The sequence below is a fragment of the Mytilus californianus genome, unplaced genomic scaffold, assembly GCF_021869535.1.
Source record: "Mytilus californianus isolate M0D057914Y unplaced genomic scaffold, xbMytCali1.0.p SCAF_6, whole genome shotgun sequence".
Classification (NCBI taxonomy): domain Eukaryota; kingdom Metazoa; phylum Mollusca; class Bivalvia; order Mytilida; family Mytilidae; genus Mytilus; species Mytilus californianus.
In genome coordinates, this window is record NW_026262712.1 from 89,044,230 (window position 1) to 89,056,736 (window position 12,507).

General features: G+C 30.5%; 1 protein-coding gene across 1 annotated transcript in view; it reads right to left on the bottom strand.

The window, feature by feature from the left end:
* Nucleotides 1–711: 711 nt before the first annotated feature.
* LOC127704194 (condensin-2 complex subunit D3-like) overlaps nt 712–12,507 on the bottom strand; it is a 71,888-nt gene continuing 60,092 nt past the window's right edge. Inside the window, exons 41-45 of the mRNA XM_052208130.1 lie at nt 11,782–11,857; nt 7,841–7,954; nt 6,772–6,844; nt 5,538–5,574; nt 712–2,493 (exon numbers count right to left, since the gene is read on the bottom strand). Coding sequence (XP_052064090.1) covers nt 2,341–2,493; nt 5,538–5,574; nt 6,772–6,844; nt 7,841–7,954; nt 11,782–11,857 — 453 coding nt within the window. The 3' untranslated portion in view covers nt 712–2,340. The remainder of the gene's footprint in view (nt 2,494–5,537; nt 5,575–6,771; nt 6,845–7,840; nt 7,955–11,781; nt 11,858–12,507) is intronic.

The window sequence follows — 12,507 nt, forward strand, 5'->3', positions numbered from 1 at the left end:
GGGGACGATATTTAGGTCCTTTACTGAGGAATGATTTTAACTCTCGGTCTTGAACGATGTTAAGATCTCCTGTTATAACATGGGAAATGGGTCCATAAATGTATTTGGAATTACTGCAATTACATGAAGTAGGTGTATTTTCACTGATATTAACATCTTTACACATTTGGCTATAATTAAACACAGTTTATGCTGCCACCAGACTTGAATCCCTATCTTGCATTTCATGACTGTTGTTGCAGGCGAGACAAACAGGATTTTAAATTCTAACTGTAAATAAAAGAACAGTGTTCCTGTGTTACCCACCTATGCACATATTTTATCTGTCCAAGTCCAATAACTTCCATTATTTGTTTTTGTTCTTTTAACTTTTTCATTAATATCCTTACAATGCAATTTTCCATATAATTTCTTTTTCCAAGGGGCATAACTCATGTAAAAATAATTGATATGCACTGATTATGGAACTCGTTCAAGACCTTGTTAATTTAAACCTGATGTACATTTCATTAAAAAGCCTACAAGAAATTTATACATGAAAGGTCTTACAATGCATTTTCAATATAAATTAGATTTCAAAGGACCATATTTCCTGTAATAACAGCTGAAAAAAAATGTCGACTTATGAACAATGACAGGTAAGTGCACATATGTCTCACATTCAGTGACTTTTGTCAACAAAAAAAAGACAAAACCAAACACAAACACATTTATTATTAGTTTTATTTCTATAAAACACCATATTATATCACAATGACTTTTTATTATATTTTACATAACAATTTCCACATGATAAAAAAAGTAAATACATATTTACTACCCATCATTCAAATTTATAGGTGTTACAGATAGACAAAAGAAAATTTATATATAACAAAATTTAAATTTAATGAGTATTGAGAATTAAATATTTCTTATTATCTCTAATTATAACTAAGTTACATTAACAAACAAAAAAGACTTAAATATTGGTTCCTTTTTTTAGCAATGAAAACCAGTTTATTAAGAATTACATGTAAATATATAATGAATTCAGCGTAAAATATATAAGTATTAAAGGAAATATGGTATAAATACAAGTGAGACAATTATCTTCCAGGCCAAAAGAAGGATAATGTGAAAACCTTCACCTCTACATGTAATCATACAGCCTACATCAATCAAACCTGATTGTTTATTTGCTGGAACATAATTTTTTAACACCAATTGGAATAAATAATACATTTAGCAAATTTAACCAGAACTACCAGTATTTAAAGTGTGATCAAACGGCAATACTTTGGAATATATTTTTTAACCTTTAAAGGGGCATTAGCTGTCAAATTCATCTTCACCAATTTGACTCAAATTCTCAATGATTAATAACATACTAAAACGAATATCCAAATTACAAAAAGTCTAAAATAAAACAATTTACGATGCATGGACTCGATAATATGTATCAACATTTCGTGTGTATTTTAGTCTAGATGCTATTTAATTAACCATGGAGGTAACCTCCGAAGACTGCTGACAGTCATATAACCCGATACAAACATAAATATAGATATAAATAGAAAGCTAACACATGTAATTGGATTTATCTAGGTCTGTTTGATTTCATATTATAGGTTAAAAAAATATTTAATCATCGTTTTTACCTTTATAAGAATGAGTTGTTGTGGATCGAATCAGTCAACCAAATGGTTTACCCTTGTTTCACTTTCAATGTTGACATTGTTTTCCTTTTAATAGCTGAACACACCTTTTTTATTCATAACACATCTCTAGCTGAGGGGTTAAATTGAAGGTCACATGAATACGGATTCAATGAGGTCGAATTATTCACTTGCAAGTGAATAATTCATTAGCAATGTTTCTTAGCTTATTTTGACAAAATTGAACCAAACAGGCTGCTAAAAACGAATTATTATTTCACTATTTCACTTTCATTTAATGATTGAACAAAAAAATCATATTTTAATCTTTTTTTTGTGTCGTAGCTAATGCCCCTTTAATGTGATTTTTTTTCTAAAAGATTTGTTTTTAGTAAATGAATTTCATGATTTTTTTTATACTTGTATTAGAAAATGTAAGAACAATTTGTGTGTAATTTTAATTCAGTATTATCAAATAAATTCTTGTAAATTAAAAAAAAAAAAATAATAAGCATGATCTAAAAGCATTTTTTTCAGTTATTTTAATCAGTATTTTTACATAAAAAAAAATCTACATTTCTTTTTCTAATTTTAGCATGCAATTATTTTTTTTTAAATACAGCACTTCATATATTACATGATATAAAAGCATGTGTTCAGCATCTGTACAGTATAAATGTATAACTATATAAACTCAATATTTTCATGATTTACTCAAGCGAGCACTTCGTCTTGTTTTACTTCTTGGTTTTGTATATTGTTTATTTGTTTCTTCTGTGTTTTGTGCAGCCTCATTCTCATCACTAGGATCTTCATTTTCAGATGATCCTTTTTTGACAACGCCTCTACTTGGAGCCTGTAAAAGATCATGTTAAGGTCAATTTGAAAGATACATAAATCATTGCATGAATCTCTGCATGGTTATCTTATGTACATATAAAAAAGAAGATGTGGTATGATTGCCAATGAGACAACTCTCCACAAGAGACCGAATGACACAGAAATTAACAACTATAGGTCACCGTATGGCCTTCAACAATGAGCAAAGCCCATACCGCACAGTCAGCTATAAAAGGCCCTGAAATGACAATGTAAAACAATTCAAACAAGGAAACTAACGGCCTAATTTATGTACAAAAAATGAATGAAAAACAAATATGTAACACATAAACAAATGGCAACCACTGAATTACAGGCTCTTGACTTGGGACAGGCACATACATACATACAGAATGTGGTGGGTTAAACATGTTAGCGGGATCCCAACCCTCCCCCGAACCTGGGACAGTGGTGTAATGCTTGCACATGCTTGCACTGCACTTATTTGCCATGTGAAGTAATTTAACATTTATTTTGTAGAAGTTTATGAAATATGTTAAATGTGAAAGTCTCCTTTCACAGGTAGCAATGGTGTATTTTTCTATTAAATTCATATTTGAAAAGTGACCGTGAAACAACACCTAAAACATGATAAATGCAGAGAAAAATATAAAATGTAAATTTGAACAATGCAATGATGCTACTTTCAAAATTCCTTAAAATGTTTTCATTTATAAGAATTGCATCTCAAAGGAAATTCAAAATGGTACTATACAACAAAGAGTGCACATTCTGAAAATGCCCACTTGCTTATTGATTATAACTGAATTTTATATTGGCAATCGTTCAGATTAAACTCTTACATCGTGTATTAAGAAAATGTAAAGTGATCAATGAGCAATGGATATGAGGTCAAGTGACTCCTGTCAGATGGACATTTATGACAAAAGGGATGTTGTTTTTTTTAATTTTCCTTTTTTGGATGGGGATGTTCCTTTGGCACTGGCTTACGGTGTTAAAATATCCCAACTCATTCGCTATGCCCGTGTCTGTAGTGACGTTTTGGATTTCAATGAGCTTAATCTATGTATTACATTATGTACTAGTAAATTATTAAGTCAGGGATTTCGTTACCACAAATTACTTAAAACCTTTTTCCATATATACAAAAATTTGCCTGTACCTGTAGAAAACTTATTTCAAATGGAAAAGCACATCCTAAATTTTAAGGTGATGTTGTTAACTGAGCCTGGAAATTTAGATACGACCCAGGTAAACTTATCAATCCTTTAAATAAACTTATTCTGAAAGGTTACCAATTCAAAACTGTATTTAAATCTTTGAATATTGTTTTTATTGCTATAAATATTGATTGTAATCAGTAAATGAAAACTTTACTAAATATTATTGTCATACACATATGTACTTTCACGGTACTACAATCTGTTGATACCTGTATTTTGGTATTGCACAAGGTCATGTTTTTCTCTTACTGTTAATGACGTCTTAACACTAAATCCATAGGATGTCGGATGTGTACGGATTGATATTTTAGTCTAAGATACATGATTTTTTTATTAGTTGTTATTGGCTTTGAACTAGCTGTCAGCAACTGCAAGTACTCTCAGATCTGTACTTAGTGTCTTTTTTGTTGTTAGGGATGAGGATCGGAAAAATACCCTGCCACGTCCGGTCTGTGTTTTTGTTTGATGTTTTTCTGCTTTGTATCAATCTGATGAGTTAAGCCTTTTTCAACTGTTTTTTATAGTTTGGTCATATGTTGTGCTGTTACACCACTGTCCCGTGTTAGGGGGAGGGTTGAGCGCTCACAAACATGTTTAACCCTGACACATTCTATATGTGCTTGTCCCAAGTCAGGAGCTGGTAGTTCAGTGGTTGTCATCGGTTCATGTCTGTCATATACCGGGTATGTTTTTCGTAAATTATTTTGTTATAAATTAGGCCCTTAGTTTTCTAAATTGAATTGTTTCATATTTTTCATGACGGGGCCTTACATAGCTAACTATACATTATGGGTTTTTCTCATTATTGAAGGCCGTGCTTATAGTATCTAAGAAACAAAGTTAACCAGGAAAACTGAACATTGACCAATGAACCATGAAAATGAGGCGAAGGTCAGATGATACCTGCCAGACAGACATATACACCTTACAATCATTTCGTACACCAAATACAGTTGACCTACTGCATACAGCATTAGAAGAAGACCAAAACACAAAAACTTAACATTTAGCAATAAACCGTGAAAATGAGGTCAAGGTCAAATAAAACATGCCACTGACATGTACAGCGTAAAATATTTCCATACACCAAATATAGTTGACCTACTGCATACAGTATCAGAAAAACAACCAAAACACAAAAACTTAACATTGAGCAATGAACCAACCGTGAAAATGAGGTCAAGGTCAAATAAAATCTTCCAGACTGACATGAACATCGTAAAATACTTCCATACACCAAATACAGTTGACCTATTGCATACAGTATTAGAAAAACAGACCAAAACACAAAAACTAAACTATGACCTCTGAACCATGAAAATGAGGTCAAGGTCAGATGACACCTGCCAGTTGGACATGTACACCTTACAAACATTACATACACCAAATATAGTAGACCTATTGCTTATAGTATCTCAGATATGGACTTGACCACGAAAACTGAACCTTGTTCACTGATCCATGAAATGAGGTTGAGGTCAAGTGAAAACTGTCTGACAGGCATGAGGACCTTGCAAGGTACGTACATATCAAATATAGTTATCCTATTACTCATAATAAGAGAGAAATTAACATTACAAAAAATCTTAACTTTTTTTTCAAGTAGTCACTGAACCATGAAAATGAGGTCAAGGACAATTGACATATGACAGACGGAAACTTCATATCATAAGGCATCTATATACAAAGTATGAAACATCCAGGTCTTCTACCTTCTTAAATATTAAGCTTTTAAGAAGTTAGTTAACGACGCCGACGGATCACTATCCCTATGTCGAGCTTTCTGCGACAAAAGTCGCAGGCTTGACAAAAATGAATATCATAATCATGTACTTACAGGTGATTTTATATTCCATTTTCTGGGTCGTGGTAACCTATATATGAAAATAAATCAATTTGTAAACTTTGTATGTATATGTATATTCTAACTGCATTTTATTTTGTTTTAGGACCTATCTGACTTCAATTCATTTTGCCCTATTAACTGTCAAATGCATATGCAGCAAAGCTAGTGTCATACAGTTTCTTAAATTTGACATACTTTCTTTATTTTGCCTTAGAGTAGATTTTAAATGAGAAAATTACAAACAAAATTATTTAAGGAAGAAAATACATTCTTACTAAAATTTGAACCCAGGAGTTCTATAATCTATGATCTCTTTTCAAACATTCTAACCAATTCACCACCATATAAAATTCTGATTTTAACATTTTGTGAAAACAAATGTGTGCTTCTGTTTATAAATATTATACCATACAGAATAAAAATCAGAACACGTTACTATATGTTATTTACTCAACATTAGTAAAAGTTATAAATACAAGGGTAACACTTATTGCCCCAATGGCCTACATCGGGATCATAAAAATTCAGATAACAGGGGTCAATGTCCACTTATTAAGACAAACTGAAACTGATGAAAGGAGATGAACAGATAACTTTAATGATACATATTGATGTGTGTATGTTTAGTTAGCCAGCACACTGAGGTTCCTTGACCACCCCTTTTCTTTCAAAAAATTTGAAATCTGAAATTTGAAAAATTATCTGGAGAGAACATGTAAACTGTATCTTTACTAAAATCAGTACTTACTGTTTATCTGGAGAGAACATGTAAACTGTATCTTTACTAAAACCAGTACTTACGGTTTATCTGGAGAGAACATGTAAACTGTATCTTTACTAAAACCAGTACTTACGGTTTATCTGGAGAAAACATGTAAACTGTATCTTTACTAAAACCAGTACTTACGGTTTATCTGGAGAGAACATGTAAACTGTATCTTTACTAAAACCAGTACTTACTGTTTATCTGGAGAGAACATGTAAACTGTATCTTTACTAAAACCAGTACTTACGGTTTATCTGGAGAAAACATGTAAACTGTATCTTTACTAAAACCAGTACTTACGGTTTATCTGGAGAGAACATGTAAACTGTATCTTTACTAAAACCAGTACTTACTGTTTATCTGGAGAGAACATGTTAACTGTATCTTTACTAAAACCAGTACTTACGGTTTATCTGGAGAAAACATGTAAACTGTATCTTTACTAAAACCAGTACTTACGGTTTATCTGGAGAGAACATGTAAACTGTATCTTTACTGCCCTGTGTTCCTTTTTGAGGTGTTCCAGGAGTGGCTAAAATATGAAAATATGACATAACTTTTAAACATTTGTAAAATCTTGTCAAGTTTGTTTCATACTTTCATTTGTTTTGTCCTTGTTAATGTAAATTTGTTTGGTCTTTGTCCATGTAATTTTGTTTTGCCTTTGTTCATGACAATTTGTTTTGTATTTGTTAATGAAAATTTTTTTTTGCCTTAGCTCATAAAAATTTGTTTTGTCTTTGTTCATGAAAATTGGTTTTTCCTTTGTTCATGAAAATTTGTTTTATCTTTGTTGTTGTAAAAAACTTTTGTTTTTGTTCCTGTAAATTTTGTTTTGCCTATTTTATGTATAAAATTTGAATTTGAGTTATCTTGACTTTCCATGGTACATATTATTTGTAAATAAGAATATGTGTCCATGGGACATCATGCCCTGCTCCCACTATCACTATTTGTAAATAAGAATATGTGTCCATGGGACATCATGCCCTGCTCCCACTATCACTATTTGTAAATAAGAATATGTGTCCATGGGACATCATGCCCTGCTCCCACTATCACTATTTGTAAATAAGAATATGTGTCCATGGGACATCATGCCCTGCTCCCACTATCACTATTTGTAAATAAGAATATGTGTCCATGGGACATCATGCCCTGCTCCCACTATCACTATTTGTAAATAAGAATATGTGTCCATGGGACATCATGCCCTGCTCCCACTATCACTATTTGTAAATAAGAATATGTGTCCATGGGACATCATGCCCTGCTCCCACTATCACTTTCAGTTGTATTTAATAACATGCCTGTTACAGGGCTCTATATAAATCTTCTTTTCAGCATAAAAAACAATGAAAAGAAAATATAAAACCAGTGCTAATTAGAAGAAAAGATGTGTATTCAAACTGTTGTGGGGCTGTCAAACTACTAGTCAAACAGTGGAAAGGAATTTTTTTTTGTACAAAGCGAAATCGATTATATAAAAATACATTTAAAAAATTTACCAAGAAAGTAAAAACCTTACCATTTTCTTCTGAAGCATCACTGAATACTCTGATAGGCATACAAGTAGGGATCGGTGACGGTGGTATAAGTGTTACATTATGATCAGCATGGAAAGTGATGTTGTTCAATACACCTAAAAAATTTACAAATAATTTTAAACTTAAAAGAAAATGTTACCAATCGTAATGGTCACCACAAGGATCTTCCGTAAACAACAATTACCTGTAAACAATTTTTTTTTGTTGGTTTGTCAAGTTGATTGCTCTAATTCTTATCATAAAGTATTTCTAAAGAAATATAATTTAATTCATTTACATAGAAAACAGGATTATTGCACATATGGTATTGAGCATGCTGAAAAAATGTGTAAAATTATTTGACAAAGGCATGACAGACTGAAACATGTATTTGCAGTGTCTTCAGCTGAATTATCTGTTGAATGTAAATTTAAATGGCAAACTAACGGCCTAGCCACAATCAGATGTAAATTTCATATAAGGTCTATGTTATAGGCTTCTATAGACAAGAAGATGAACTTAATTTAAATATTACATCTTTGAACTGAAGGAAAGAATATAGGGCTTCACAATGCATATCAAATATCATGTATATGTGTGACCATTTTGAAAAAAAACACTAAAATACACGCTAAAAATGGGCAAAATTTCACGTTATGTTGTTTCATTTAAAAATACACTGTTTTTATCAATTGATAGTTAATAAGTGAACCTAATTTGAACTACATTATTGATTCACTGTTATAGACAATTTATTCATCTTTCTTTTGCTGGTTGTTGCAACGAAAAATCTTCAGTGGTTACAAAGTTATGATAAAAAGTGGAATACTATGCATTCGTTATGCAATTTTGTATTTTTGTTTTTACCTAGTATAGTGTAGTAATAAAAGAGAAAAATAAATGAAATTTATGCTATTATGTGTTTTGTTTTCTCTTCTTGTATATGAATTATCAAAAACTACCTCATATATCTATATTGCAGTACCCTAGCTGGAGATATATGCCATCTAAAATGGATATAAAAATAAAGTGAAAAAATGTCTTGTCCGTAGACATGCATTTCCTAATAAATTGGAAGCGTAATAACATAAATGTTGCATTGCTAAGTTCCTGCTCTTTTGTAGATATGAAAACACTACAAACATTAATTTCTACCATCTTTTAATAGAGGAAAAATTTGAAAAAAATGTCAGAATGTCTTGTCCGTAGACACATGTCTTGTCCGTAGACATGACTTTATATCAATATTGATTGGCTTTATGGATCTAAATTGTTCATATGTGTTGTTTAAGCTTAGAAATATATTATTTTTGATCAATTAATGGTTAATTAACTGTTCTCATTTTTTGTAAAATTACTTTACAGGAGTGGATTTTAAAAAGTGGCAAATTGTCAGTCATAAAAAGCATACCTTATTTTACTTCAAAATTTTTATTCTAGTTGCTTCATAACTTAAAAGATAAAATTAATCAAACGAAGAAATAGTATTTCTGTCTCTCTGACTTTATCTTTTGCATTTTAGGATTACCAGCAGATGAGGAAGTGTCTACGGACAAGACACTTGTACATAACAAGTATTAAATTCAATTATTTGTCTACTTTGGAACTTAAATCTAATCTATAGGTGATGAAAGTTCTTTGAACACATTAAAACTCATTATTCTCAACATAAATATAATCACAATTATTTCTAACAGATTGTTTATTCAACTGAAATTGTCTTGTCCGTAGACATTACCACAATCTATTTGTTTCCAATTTCCTTGAGTTCAGCCTCATTTGGTAGATAAAATGTATGTTATTTTTTCAAGAGAACACATTCAACTATGTCAAAATTGAGTTTTAATAAATGTTTGATTGTTAAACAGTCAGACTTATGGATTTCAGTTGAAAGAATGTGTCTTCATTTTTGTTTAATCAATAAAATTTTGAGATATGTAAAGAATCATTGGTACATTTTTATAAATTCCCAAAATTCAAAAACACAGCTTAAAATTAAATGGGTAACTTAATCTTAAGTTTAACAATTATCTTTTTAATGCATTTAATTAAATATCAATAAAATGTCTTGTCCGTAGACATTATCACAATGTATTTGTTTCCAATTTCCTCGAAGTTCAGCATCATTTGATAGATAAACATGATAAAATGTATGTTATTTGTCAAGAGAACATATTCCACTATGTCAAAATTAAGTTTTAATAATGCATTTAATTAAATATCAATAAAATGTCTTGTCCGTAGACAAAACATATAAATTGTATTGCTAACTTTGATTGTTTATTGTAAGAATATGCATCAAGTTATTTTAATGTTCTATACACCAAAAGAAAGGTTTTTTTTTTAAGTTTTTTTATTAATAGATTATTTTAGAAATAGTTTGATCAGATCAGAGTAATGATCAAAGAAAGCTACTGTTGTTTGAAATAATTGTGAGTTAAACATGTTCTTGTCATTTTTTTTTTTATTAAAATGTTTGATATTCATAAATTCTAAACATATTTTGTTGTCTTTGTCATTGGACAAAAAGTTGAAACTGGTGAACATGTCTTAAAGGCAACCATTAAAGAAAATTAGACAGTTTTAAAACACCACTTATTTAATAAAAATATAAAATATTTCTTCCCAAAACTGCATGTAATTATATAAATGCTTCAAGTGTTAGCCTTATGACGGCCATTTTTCATAATTTAAACCATTTCTGTACCAAAATATCAAAAGAGTTTTTGACTGATGTGATCTTTATTTTTGACTTCATGTGAAACAGAAAATGTACATCTGATTGTGGCTAGGCCGTTAGAGAACACTTTGGTGACATTGGACTACTATTTATCCCATTATAGATACAATTGAAATCAATGTGGGCCAATATAAAAATGAGTGTAAACACACAAATGCATGTGGAACAGATAGGCAGTGAAAATAATAAATAATATGTCTACCACACAATAATCTTTATTGTTCACTTGACATGCATATTACGTAATTGTTCTATTAAAGTATTATGTTGTTAATAATCCACTATATGATTATTCTAATCTACAGCATGTGTATATATAGTAAGCTACAGCTACAAATATATATATCAGTCAAAGCAGATATATTTTCTAAAGCTGATATCATACACACTTTATGTTTTATTTTTTTCAGAGATGACTTCAATTAGAGATAAAATAATCTAAAACTTTAATATTTTTACTGAAATAATTCAATATTATAATAAAGAAAATGTGAGTTTTCACCCTTTTCTGGTTCTATTATCACAATTATTCAACTTCTGAATTAAAAAAAAAAACTTATGTGATTTTGTTGACGGAAAAAGAAATCAATAATTAACATCCTGGAAAATTAAAAAAAAACATTAACAGTAAAATCAGGAACAAACAACAAACAGATCATAACAATGTCTGTAAAAACAAATTATGCAAATTGAACCAATTTGTTTATTTAATAAAATCATTTCTAAATTATATCCTAATGTGCAGAAATAATAATCTATACATGCAATCATAAAAATTACCGTCTTCAACATAAAAGGCTGTAAAAAGATAAAATTATACTTCAAAAGACAGTGAATAATTTACAAGTAATATTCAACAATAAATTCTTTTTTTTTTAATATTTCATAAATCTCCTATTTTGAATTTAGCAATCTGTCACATAATCTAAGAACAAAAGTTATTTTACACTGCATTGATATATAATTACAAGCTGTCATGAATTTTGTCAAATTATAAAACAAGACAATGAACTTAAGGGAGCTAGGCTAGCTAGCTCTTGAGTATTCAGAGGTAGTTAAAAAGTCAATCACTTTGAGCCGAGTAAAAGAAACCTCATTTGTCTTTTTTTGCATGGAGGCAAACATGTTTTCAATAACAGAAAATGCCATTATTTTTTTAAGGTCATCGCAACGATTTATGCCAAAATTGAACTAAATAATTACCTGAGGGTGTACTTATCGCCCGGTTTCCTCTTAGGGTCCTAGGAGGTGTGGCTTTGTCCTTTACCCCTTCTGCAAACTGTATAAAATATAAAACTATATGAAATATGCAAATTTGATAGTTCACTACTTTATGCAACAAGAGTAATTCATGAGCTTAAGCGAAAAACCTTTAACAGAGTATATTATTTCAGGGATCGCCATGACCTATTTAAGCTTGGCAGTGCGCCACACTTAAATTCCTAGCACCACACTAAAATTCCCAGCGCCACGCTTATTTTATTGTCTGCCACACTTGAAAATTCAATAGATTGAAGTAAAATTCTGGATATCCCTAATCCAATTGTCATGTCAGTGGCAATTAAGAAATCTTATTGTGTAAGATGGTGTGAACACTGCCTCAAGGGATGTACGTTGACAGCTGATTGCATAATTCACATTGTCTCGCGTGGTTGAACAAGAACGATCATGACCCAGTTTCTTAAATTTGAAAAGTCAAAAAAGGTTTGCAAACTATTTTACAAATATAAATGCTTGACTGTACCTTAAATGAAATGTATATATCCAAACTAAATAAATAAAAGCAGTAATCCAGAAAACAAATGAATTCCCTGACCACATGTTCAAAGTTGGGAATTTCCCTTTGTTGACAACCATGTCACGTGCTCTTTTTGCTGGAAACTTAATAACAGACAACACTGTCTTGTTGTTTTTAGACAGTTAGATAAA